The sequence below is a fragment of the Pelmatolapia mariae genome, linkage group LG5 (genome assembly GCF_036321145.2).
Source record: "Pelmatolapia mariae isolate MD_Pm_ZW linkage group LG5, Pm_UMD_F_2, whole genome shotgun sequence".
Lineage (NCBI taxonomy): Eukaryota > Metazoa > Chordata > Actinopteri > Cichliformes > Cichlidae > Pelmatolapia > Pelmatolapia mariae.
This window is the reverse complement of record NC_086231.1, coordinates 20,315,580-20,327,948: the sequence shown is the minus strand read 5'-3', so window position 1 is coordinate 20,327,948 and position 12,369 is coordinate 20,315,580. Positions and strand designations below refer to the sequence as shown.

Genomic DNA, 12,369 nt, shown 5'->3' with positions numbered 1-12,369 from the left:
TGGTAACATTTTTATTCATGCCATCTCTCAGAGGAAAATTGTAGTGGCTTGCAGTGTGCCTGGCAGGAGTTCATGGCGATTTGTAAATGTGAGTGTGAATATTTTTGTTGCAAACCATGTCTGCACATTAAAAGCCCACAAATGTATTCTCAATGACTGTATGAATTAGCAAAGAGGAAAAAAAATATCTCATCATCACAGGGAGGTGGAGGTCAGTAGTTATCTGCTGAATGATCAACACAAACACATCCAGGATTCCTACGAGAAGTCACGTTCGCGCAGAGAGCTCGAAAAGAGGAGCATCCTTCCTGCCGTGTGTTTTAAGACGACCATGTGTGAGAGCAAAAGCAGGACAACAATCTTGCTGTTCGTCATCTACAGAATGAATCGGAGGAGCCAAAACATTTACTCCGTGTTTCTGAAAAACAGCTACGATGATGGCTGTTATACATTTTTGTTTCTTTTTCTTTTTTCATTTTCTGTCCTGCTACCATCTGGTGACGCCTACAGTCCAACAGTTGCCCAGCACGCACGCACACGCACCATTAACACATAAACCTTGCACAGATTGTCCATCCACCTTTCTTTACACACAAAATCACAGTTATACAGCACTTAGCCACCCACCTGAAAGAGACAGAGTGAGCAATTTAGAGCGCACACACACACACACACACACACACACACACACACACACACACACACACACACACACACACACACACACACACACACACACACTCACTGAGCCCCATCGAAGTGTAGAGAGTGATGAACTGAGGAACGGCAGCGGGAGTTGTACATCAGAGGAGAATACGTCATGTATAACCGTGTATAAATGACCTTGTTTGATCAAACCGATTAAGTGAGACATCTTAAACTGTAAACCGCTGCATCATATTCAGGTAACGCTCCGCATCGGGGTCTAAACCTCATCAAGTGATGCAAATGAATCTAGCTAACTGTGGACAAAAATACGCCCACTTCACCCACTCGCACATTCACTCCCTCTCTGCTGATTCACGTTAAAAGCACCTGCGGTACAGCTCCAACACCCACAACTGTGCAAGAATATGTAAGTGCCACTCAACCTGGACTCGGAGCAACCCAGCCCACACACTCAAATGCCGACACTATTTGAGTCTTTGTGAGCAGCTCTAGGTGAAAAAAAAAAATCTTTCATTGCCTGATTAGGAACAAAGGAAGCAACGCTATTAATGAGAGCACAAAAACAACAGCGGGGTTTTCAGCAATTCTTCAGTTCAGCTCTTTCTTTTTTTAAACTAGAGGCCTTTTCAAGCAGATCTTAGTCAATGTAATCATCTTCGGATTATTCAGGAAGTGAAGTGCTCCTTCACCAGGTCTGCATTCTTGATTTCACAGCTGCTACACATCTGCGCATAAACTAATCAGCTCCAAAACAACTGTCTCCTTATTTAAGTATCATCCCTTCAGTAAGTAAAGAATAAATATGTAATGTGCACTCTTTATTTTACACCCTTTTATGGAATATGTATGAGATATGTCAACACTTAATAAAAGATTTATAGTTGTTTTAAGCTGTTGTAAGGGCATTTTCTGCTTCAGCATGCAAAATAGAGAATAAACAAAAAAATAAAAATAAATAAAATAAAATATGCCTTCATAATATTTTGTATTGCTGGGTTTTTAATAATGCTATTTATTAACAGCATGCCTTACATCACACAGATTTATTGAATGTATTTATGAATAAATCAAAATTTAAAGTGTTGTAGACGCATAAACACCATGAAGGGAACATATTTAGCCTTTTGGTAGGTGGTTGCTAGGCAACATAATAAAGCTATAATATCTGATATAGAGAAAAACTTTCAGAGGCCTAAGATGCAGTTGTGTGCTAAGTTTAATTAGCAGGCAAGCAAACAAAAAATATAATCTAAAAAAAGGAGCTAGTTAGCATAAGCAGGTGACATTCTCCATCTTTTATATACAGTCTATATCTTACACTTACTCTGTGTTTACACATAGCTTCTGACTGTGAATATCAATTATTGACATATAAAGTGCAAATATATAGATATGTATATATTATTCTGTGTTATAAACAAGCTAAGATGAAAAGAGGGTGTTAAAATGCTCCTCTGTAATCATAAATATACGATCATGGGGGCTTCAAAGACAAGATGAAACTTTAAATCACATTAAAAAGTCAGTATTTGACCCACTTAACCTCTCAACAAAAAGACAGGGTAACTAGCCTAATATTCAAACTGTATTAATTAGCATATTTTAACTCTCACTCTCTTTAAACTCCTTTTCAACTTCCCCCTTTTCCCCTTAACTATAAACCGAATGAGCAGACCCTCTTTAACCCTTTGAAGACGTGAATAATTTTTAGAGCAATGAATGAATTACAATTCCTGCAACTGCTTCACCATTCTGCTGCCAACAGTGATAAATTAATCCTTCATTATCACTGGAAATGGAAGCTTCTGTCCTCTCCGTCTCGACATTGTGTGCGCTCTGTGATGCTTTTTTGTTAAGCCGTGGGGTATTTCACAGCTAGGGGACACGCTCCATCTGTAGCCATGTATATTTAATAATTTCCTCCCCTTGTTCCACTCAGGGCTCTGGTGGTCTTGTTTTTTTGGGGGGGAAAACACAGTAAACAACTTTTTTTTAATGTCCCCAGTCTCAGAAAAAAACATGAGAGAGCAAACAGAGCTGTTTTATCATCACTTTTCCTGTTCCTTGGATCTTAGCTTTGAGACCCCGTCCACTGCTGAGCCCATGAGTGTAGGTGTGAATGTCTATAACTATACAGTTTATTCAGTGGCTGTGACACAAATACACAAACAGAGAAGGAGAAAAAGTATTCTGATATTTATGGATCTTGTTCCGGTAAGTGAGTCAGAGGTCACACACAGATGTGTAGCAGTTAATCGTGTTTTTTCGCTTACTTCTGCTGTAACTTACTGCATGAGGATAAATCAAATAAGTCATCACTCAGCTTGTGTCTGCCGAGCGGGTTATTAGTGAAGTGGACGGTCTGTGGTTATAAAGAGCTGAAAAGGGGAGTGAAAGGGACAGATGTAGACATTAAAGCCCCCGTGGGAGTTTGTGAAGAGACAAGCAGACATGTGAACAGCTTGGCAGAAACTGGTCCGCTTCACTTTCTAGTGGCACTAAACACTTGAAGACAGGTGCTTTTCAGCAGGAATTCATGGAGCTTGAAAGTGACAGTTTGCTAAAACCTCATTTCTGCACACAGCAGAATGGTGCAAAACCTGGCAACTGAAGTTTAGAGGAGGGTTTTTAATACAATATTTTAGGTTTTAACTTTTTATTTCACTTCGAGGTTGCTGGGGGCCGACATAGAGCGAGAGGTGGGCTACACCCTGGACAGGTCGCCAGTCTATCCCAGGGCAAACACCGTCCACAATTATACTCGTATAAATCTTTATGTGATATAAAAATGCCATAACACAACTTCATTGTACAGCAGCACAATGCTTTTACCTTCCCTAGTGAGCCAACAAGAATGCCTGTTGACGATTTAGTACCTCAAAACAGACCTACTTCAACAACCTCCAACAAAGCACAGTACTTTGCAAACTATGCCAGAAAATCGTTGCAACTAAAGGTGAAACCAACAAACTGTTTTCACCACTTTTGTTTTCAAATTTCACTTCTGTTTTCACCAAAAAACACACACTGTCAAATTGTATAGTGCCTTTCAAGAAACCCAAGGACGCATTACACAAGAGTAGCAAAGAAAAAAAATGAATGGTGGTCTTTGTCTCTCTATGTTAGCCTTCTGATGGATCAGGCCCATGAGTTAGATATTAGTTAAGAAAACACCACATGTGGAGGCAAAGAGGCAGAAAGCTGACAGCTTTTCTTTTCATATGTCTATTAACACGAACGCAACATAACTGGGTCAATTATTGAATTAAGTTATGTCTAAAAAGTGTGCTTATTGTGTTCAGTGAAGTCTCTCACCTGTGTAGTCCTCAAAGCACTCGCAGGTATAGCCTCCCTCTCTGCTGCGGCACACGCCATGAGGTCCACACGGTTTAGAGTAGCACAGATCGATCTCAGTCTCGCAGTAGTCCCCCGTGAAGCCGGTGGGACAGCGGCAGCGCAGCCCCGCGATGGGGTGGATGGGTCTGAACAGGATGGTATCGGATGCAACAAAGGGCGCCAGGCTGTCAAACTTCAGCACCGACACACACTTCATGTAGTTCTCACATGGCTCGCGCAGGCAGATGTTGTCATCAAAGGGAAGAACCTCCTGGGAGGAAATCTGAGCGAGAAGGCTGCGGTTCAAATACAATCTCTCTTGGAGCTCCTCCGAGCCGAAAAACTCCCCAGGCTCAGCCCCTCTCCCCGGCCCGTCGCCTCCGTGACCGAGCCCACCGGGACGCTGGTGTCCCTCCCCAAACACGGGCACAGCCACCGACAAGCTGACGTTGAGAATGCGAGCGCTGACGTCCGTGTCATCTTGGATGTTGAAGATCACAACGTCTTCAGGGGCAGCGGACAGGACCCGGGCCACGCCGTCCAAGAACTGAGACAGCAGCAGGGACAGGAAATGTTCCTGGGAGGTGTTGGCCAATCGCAACGTGATGCTGTTGGACAGCATTTCATCTGTGATGATGGTGACTTGGAGAATGCACTGAGCTGAGACTGAGTGGACACCATCTGAGAAACAGAGGAGAAAAAGAAAAACGTTTAAAAAATGGCAATTTTGGAACTTCTCTTAGCAGAAACCAAGTGCAGACCTCCAGGACTGAAAAAACAAATGAGTGTCTATAGACTTCAGTTTTAAAATGCCAAACTTAAAGGTATCAAAAATCACATTTACAGCCTGGTAGACAAACAGGTCTGGCCTCTTTAGAGTAGTGATGAACTTTCCATAACTAACATACTTTACCTGTATTTGGGCCTGAAGTTATGCATTATAAAGACTGCTGTGTGACAGGTGGCTGCCGACTTGAGCACTACCTGCAATTCTGGTCATTCAAGCCACTGAATTTGACCCCTGGAGCATACTCGTGGTGATTTCCTGTCTTGCCGTGCAGTTAACTGAGCTAACAACCCACCCAATAAGTCTGGGCTCCATTTGTTTTCCCAGTGAGTGAAATATGTGCATTATTTTTGTTTAAATGTAAGCTGCACTAACAATCAGATATCTGTGTCTGCAGGATGCATACGTACAGCCTACGGATGCAGCTTACTAATGAACACAGCACTCCACCTTCTCGTCCAAATATGGTTGTTTGCTGCTCTAAAGAAAACATGTTGACGGCCAAAACGCTGTACTCGGTGCTTCAAAACGGTAGCCAATAGTAGAGCGATGGGGACGATTGCGAAGTGCTGGTGTGTGGGTTGGATGAAGAAGGCTGAATGTACTCCAGGTTTTATGTCACGCTGTCACGAAAAATCTTTAAAAGATGAAAAACAACGACGCATTAGTCGATCTGCGCCTCTCAGCTTACCGGCCTTCCCAATCACACAAATGTCAAAGCACGCGTCACTAAAAATCCACTTTGATTTAGGAAATAATACACTTCGAAGAAGCTAGATGCAGTCGGTTACTCAGAGGAAAGTAAACGCTGTATTTGTTCAGGGACTATTTTCAGACATGAGTTAACAGTTGGTGTTGCAGTATTTGAAAAAACCAGGCCTGTATACATAGGAGTGACTCAGACGTGCCAGTGTTCACAGTCATATAGGAATGTAGTGCAATGTTGCAGCTCATTAATGTGTTTTAAATAATAAATAATATTAGTATTAAGCAATCCTTGACTTTGATTTGACACACACACACACACACACATACATTTGATTTGGGGGAGGGGGGGGTTGAGGAAAAATATGCCACACCATCATAATGTAATTGAAATAACAGGATGTTTTTATCCTCCAAAGTTTATAATAATAATCTAAACTTGAGTCTCGCCAACACACGGAGCAGCTGTAACAGCAGGACAGATGACGGTGCATGGAGGTGAATGGTGGTGGCTTTACACAGCTGTTCCACACAGTGTAGCAGCATCTTTCCTAATGCTAAGGATGGTGGTATAAAGCAAAGACAGTAGCCACAATAATGTACAAATTGGTGTTTTGATAAATATTATAATAATAACACCTCTTTACTTGTTCTTGGCTCAGACGGGTGTTTTTCTTGTTTTGTGCCAGAGTAGATAAGAAATGAATGCCAGCCCTAAGAAAGAACAAGTGTATGTTTTCTTTCAATACATTCCAACTTTCTAATCAGCAATTTCACGCCTGTATTCACAGCTCACTCTTTGCTTTCTTTGTCCGGAAGCAGAGATGCTACTTCATTATACATGCCACGCTGAAAGCCTCGAGTCTCAAATTCACCACTTTCAGCAATTCTCAGCTCAGCGGATCTCTTGTTTTTAAAACCAGATCCTGGTAGCGTTTAATTATCAGTACACTTCAAATGTTCAGCTCTGAATACAGTGTTGTTTTACTCCTGCTGTTGTACATGATGTCTTGACTGTACACTGCATGAATTTGTGTGTTAGGTCTTTACTAAAGAGTCCACTTTCTAATGTAGACATTATGTTGCATCATATCAGGCCAACATTTGCACTGACTTATGACTTTGCTGAGCTGATATTTTTGGGTTATTTCCCCCCCACTGTGAGCCCATTTACAATAAAGTAAAAATGCTCATCAGCAAGTATGAGCTGGAAGTCGAACAGTACGAGTCGGAGCACTGCTCACTGAGGAGTAAAATTATAATGAAAACAGCCTCGATGTGAGTAAGGAGCACACAGGGAAGTCCAGTGCGTGGCTAACAAGCACAAAACCTTTTTTTTTTTGTCTGTTACAGCTTCAATGTTGCTCTAAATCCAGTCGATAGAAACAGTCTAACACAAATGTACTTCCTAACCTGGATCATTTGGCTTTCTGCCCAGTGACAAAGGGCCAAAGCCAGCCCACAGTTACACAACAAACAGTTTGCACTGCATTGTTGAAAACCTAATTCATTTCTGCTAAATGTTCTCCTAACATTTAGGACCAGTTTAAATGTACATGGCACATCTCTTGCTTTATTGTCATCATAAATATAAATTGCCAAAACACTTTGACAATATTCAAACACTTTAAGCTGTACAAACATTCTCTTTTTCCCTTTTTATGCCAACAAATTATTTAAAAATGCTCAAAAATCAACAGCAGCAGTGAAAGAAGCATGTACAATCATTTCTATTCTAAGCATTTATAGCAAAATGTCAGAATACGGCTGATGTAAAAGTTCATGTGTCTTAATTAATCCTAAGTGGCTTTTGCTGAAATGCCACTACTGCAGCCACTGTAATCGCAGAATAACACCATAATCTGTATTTGATTATTTTGAACCAGTCTATTTAAAGACTGAAACATTATTATTTTCCAAGTGGAAGCTTACATCAATCCGCCTTTAAAAAGCTACACAGGCTTACTTTGAGGTCACGGCGAGAGACCACTATCATTTTGTCTATCTAGCCGGCCCGCGGGTTTCTGTAGCCTCGAGAGCAAACACAAAGTGGGCTTAATCAAATCAAATGTGTCACTAAAACAAGCCTCGGCCTCTCCCTCCAAAACAATCAATGGGACGCTTTGTTTGGGGTGTCTGGACGCCGGCCAGAGAGCAGAACCTGTGAGCAGAACTCACACAAACAGCACTGCTCAAAGTTACCAGATCCCTGTTTTGGCACCAGACAAGTTTAAACACAAAGTGCCAAGGGGAGGGGGGAAGGGGGAAGGGGAGGAGGAGAGGAAGAAGAGGAGGGTGGGATGGGGACGAGTGGAGAGGGGGGCTCATAGAGGAAGTGAGACAGAGAAGCATGTTTGACACGGCTTTAATCCTTCAGTTTTCACTCAAGCGCTTCCAGCACTGTAATAATACAGGGCCTTAGCAGAGGAAGTGCAGGGAATAAATCAAAGACCAAAAACAAGGAGGGTCGCTCCTAATTCACACTCTACTGTAAACACACACACACACACACACACACACACACACACACACACCTGTGTACACAATGAAATGTTTGCAGATAAGAGTCTAGAAGATGACAAAGAGAAGACAAAGGCAGATGATGCTCTATCTTCTTTTAGAAAAAAAAAAAACTAATTTGAAGCAGAAGCTACAAAGTTACTGTTTTCATTATATGTCACACTCCTGATTATTGTCATAAACCACTGTTTAAAGACTGAAGGCGGAATTTAGGACCTGGTGGCTGGAAAAGAAAAATATGAGGTGTCACAGGATAATCGACCTGTTATTTCAGTGTATTCAGGGCTTAAACCAGTGATTTTAGTGACAGTCTGCTACGATTTGTCTCTGAAATTACTTTCTGATAGCTTTATCTGATAACATCTTGATTATTTTCCAAGTGAAACATACAGTACATTAGAAACATATTTCCACAGACTAAATTGAAATATTTAATGTTCCATTTTTTACCCACTGTGGAAAATATAAAGACTTTATGATTATATGGACGAATTTAGGTATGTGATTCTTCATCTGCTTACTACTAAAGAAATACCCTGTTTGGTCTCTGTTTCTTGCATACTGCCGTGGCAGAGCGTTTTACTACTACTAAATAAAGTAGTAGTAAAACTTCAACGTAACGCAGTGCTTTTTGCAAACTGTAGACACACTTTCTAGCCTAAATTAGAAAACAACAACCCATTTTATCTATTCAAGTCGTATATTAACTGATACTCTGCAGCAACAGTAGCCAGAACAACACAGCTCTCAGTGAACTGGGGCTCTTAAAGGTTAGACCATGTATGAGGAGAGACATCGCCTTAATTATGTCCTCTGCCAATTCGCATTCTTGGATGGGGGACTCGGGCAGCGCTCCAGAGGTAGACGCAGCGCTGGGAAACTGAGCGCGAGGAGAATCTCCTCTGAAAGGAACCAGACCATCCTTCAAAGAGGTCATTCTCCATGGAAGGATACTTCGCTGAAGGAACGGAGGGCAAGCGAAGCATTTTGGGCCAGAAAAGGAGGAAAAGAGAGATGCTTAGTTGGTAACGAGACAAGTTGCCAGCTCTGAAGTGTGACACTGCTTTCAGCCCACAACTCCAACCCCTCTGGGCCTCTGGGTGCCAGGAATGCTCTCAGCTAGGAAGTGGCGCCAGGGAAAAGATTAAACACACACTGTGGCTGCAGCACTGCCAAGGCTGTGTACAGCATTGTGTGTGTTTGTTTGTGTGTGTGTGTATATGTATATATATATATATATATATATATATATATATATATATATATATATATATATATGTGTGTGTGTGTGTGTGTGTGTGTGTGTGTGTGTGTGTGTGTGTTTGTGGGTGGGTGGTGGCGAGCTATACGTCAATACAAGCAGAGGCGAGATGGTTAGTTTAGTCATTAGTCAACAGCAAGACTTTTTGCATTTATAATTTAATACGTGCACAGATTTTGACGCATTTATTGCTTTTAAGTTAAGAGTGAGACGAGCACAGGCGCTGTCTGATAAAAGCTGAATCGTCTGTATTGTAAACACAGCACTCTGAAGGTCATGACTCACCTTTTCTAATGTAAAATCCAGCACGTCATCAGAGCCAAATACATTTCCAGTAATAAAGAGACGAATGTAAACAGGTTGTCTCATTATGATTTACAGAGAGAGGTCTCTCAGAGATCCAGACGGGCCTCGTTTGACTGTAGGTTGAGGCCTCCAAGCCAAGAACATAAATTATCAGCCAGGATGTTGCACAGGAGAAATGCTCAGCTTTGCATTTCTGAAATATCAACAAAGCCTGGCTTTAACGGTAAGGAAAATCAAATAATTCATTGGCATGAATTATATGGACACAAAGAATCTTTACAATGAAGTGCTTGATATAAGGAAATATATACTCAAACCAGACTATATGGATTTCTTTTTAAAGCTTTCTCTGGGTCTTAGTGGCTAAGACTGAGAGAAAGGTCAGGACAAAGAGCAAGAGAGAGAGAACAAATCAGTGAGACTGGTCTAATTAGACCACAAAGTTGCCATCAAATCTCCCAGCTGAATCCCAGAAAATGTCAACAAAGTCATGGTGGATAAAGATCAGAAAGACTGTGTGACCAAGTTACTGAGAGGACAGAGACATCACCCAGCACTGTGACACTAACCCAGGCCCTCTGAGTCCCCCTGAACTGTGAAGTGACAGTTTATCAGCTATTTACCCTCCTCTCTGTATGCTGGAAGATGTTATTTTGAATTTTAAGGTGAGATGGGATAACAAAAAGAAAACAAAAAAACAAGACTAGCTGCATCTCACTCAAGGAACACAAACCTCTCTAAAGAAAAAGACACAGCAGGTTTCACCTTCAGACGGCTAAAAGCTAGGAGAGAGACAGAAAGAGACAAAAGCTAATTAACGAAAACCAGGAAGTGGCTTTTTTATGTCGGCACTGTCCGTGTTACTCTTGCTCTTCAGCAGATGTCACAAACACATTTGTGTGTTAAACACTAATGTGCTGGTTAAACGCTGAGCCAATGAAAACGAAGGGCTTAGCAAGCAGTTTAGCTGAAGTGCTTTACCATAATGAGAACACTACGTATAAAATCATATGTTTTACTGTTCTCATGATAGTGTGAGATTAACCAATATACTGTGGTGTTACATTAAATATATAGCCAAGAAGAACAGACACTGAAGTTTAAGCCAGGCCTTAATCCTACATACATATCATTTAATCCAACACCTAGCCATGCCGTCTGCCCTTACAAACATTTGTGAAAGAATCAGTCATTTGCAAGAGCTCACCAAATTTGAGTACGGTACAGTAAAGTAAACAAATCAGTTCATAAAATTTCTTCCCACCTAGATATTCCTCCACCAGCTATAAGCGGTATTACTGCAAAGTGGAAGTGTTTAGAAAACACAGCAACTTAGGCTACGTCCACACTAATGCGTTTTCGTTTGAAAACGCATCGTTTTCTCTCCGTTTTGGCCTCCCGTCCACACTGAGACAGCGTTTTCCCCAAAGAAAAACACAGCGTTTTGAAAACGCTCTCGAAAGCGAATACATTTCAAAACGGAGCTGTCCCGTTGCAGTGTGGACACTCGAAAACACAGACTTTCGAAAATGACGCATTTTAGTCATGTGATGCAGTCATGTGACCAATTAAACAATTAAACGGAGGGTTTTATACAGCAGTTGCTTTGTTTGCTCTCAATTTTGACAGCCCTATTAAGGATTAATATCAGTTTGTACATGCTCCACATGCTTTTCTTCAAATTATTTAATTCTCACTCACTTTGGCAATTTGGACTTTTGTGTTACTCGCAGCAACAACTCCACCTCATTGTCAGTCAATTTAAAAAAACTCGGCGCTTTTCCTCGACCTTTTGCCGCGACGTTTCAACAAGCCGGAAAGTAAATAAATGGCAGACAGAAATGAGGCAGGCCGAATCTTCTTGCGCTTCACGCATGTGCAGTACTGTTACGTAAGCGTTTTCGGCCATTTCAGTGTGGACACACAACTCTGTGAAAACGACTGAAAATGCTAGTGTGGACGGGGAGCGTTTTCAGACAAAAACGCCGTTTTCAAATCTATCCGGGCTAGTGTGGACGTAGTCTTAGACAATGTAAAGTTACAGAGTGGGGTCGCCAAGTGTTGAGGCTCAAAGCGCGTGAAAGTCTCCAACACTCTGATGACTGAATGACTGCAGAGCTCCAAACGTCCTCTGGCATTAACATCAGAAACTGTGCACCAGGAGCTTCGTGGCATGGGTTCCCATGGCTGAGCAGCTCCTGCAGGTTGTCACTAGCCCCAGGTGTAATACCAAGGGGCTACTGACAACATGAACACACACCTACTGAAATCTGTGGACTTCTTCCTATCCTTACATTTAACTGTACACAAGATTGTACGATTTTAAGGATACTTGAATGTCCTTAGAAGATTTTTGGTTATATTTTTTAGTGTAGCAATGTTAATCGGCTGGTTGCTCCAAAAATATGGTTAAGGCTGAAACACCTGAAACATGGATTTCTGTTTACTCGAGTATGCACATTCAAATTTCCCAGAAACTTTCCTCGAGCGCCATTTAGAGTCTTAACTGAAATGTCTCAATCACTGTATATTTCTCATATTTTGTGGATTTTATTTTGTTGCTCTTTCCCTGCCCTCTTGTGCCTCTTTCCTGTGTGATTACCTGTTCCACCCGGATTTCTTTCACAGTTCTGTTTCCGGATTTTTTCCTTTCTCTGCTCTTCCTGTGTACCAAACCCCTCATTACCTCAGTTAAGTCTGTGAACCTTTACCTGATCTGCAAAGTTATGCCATCCAAGTTTAATAATTTTAGCCTTTTCACCAAGTTTAAAAAAAGGGCTGTAAG

General features: G+C 41.5%; 1 protein-coding gene across 3 annotated transcripts in view; it reads right to left on the bottom strand.

Moving 5' to 3' along the window:
• The window catches only part of celsr2 (cadherin, EGF LAG seven-pass G-type receptor 2), a 69,300-nt gene that overhangs the window by 39,850 nt on the left and 17,081 nt on the right, over positions 1-12,369 (bottom strand). For all 3 annotated transcript variants that reach the window (XM_063474108.1, XM_063474109.1, XM_063474110.1), the window contains exon 2: positions 3,985-4,686. In XM_063474108.1, the coding sequence (XP_063330178.1) occupies positions 3,985-4,686 (702 nt within the window). The remainder of the gene's footprint in view (positions 1-3,984; positions 4,687-12,369) is intronic.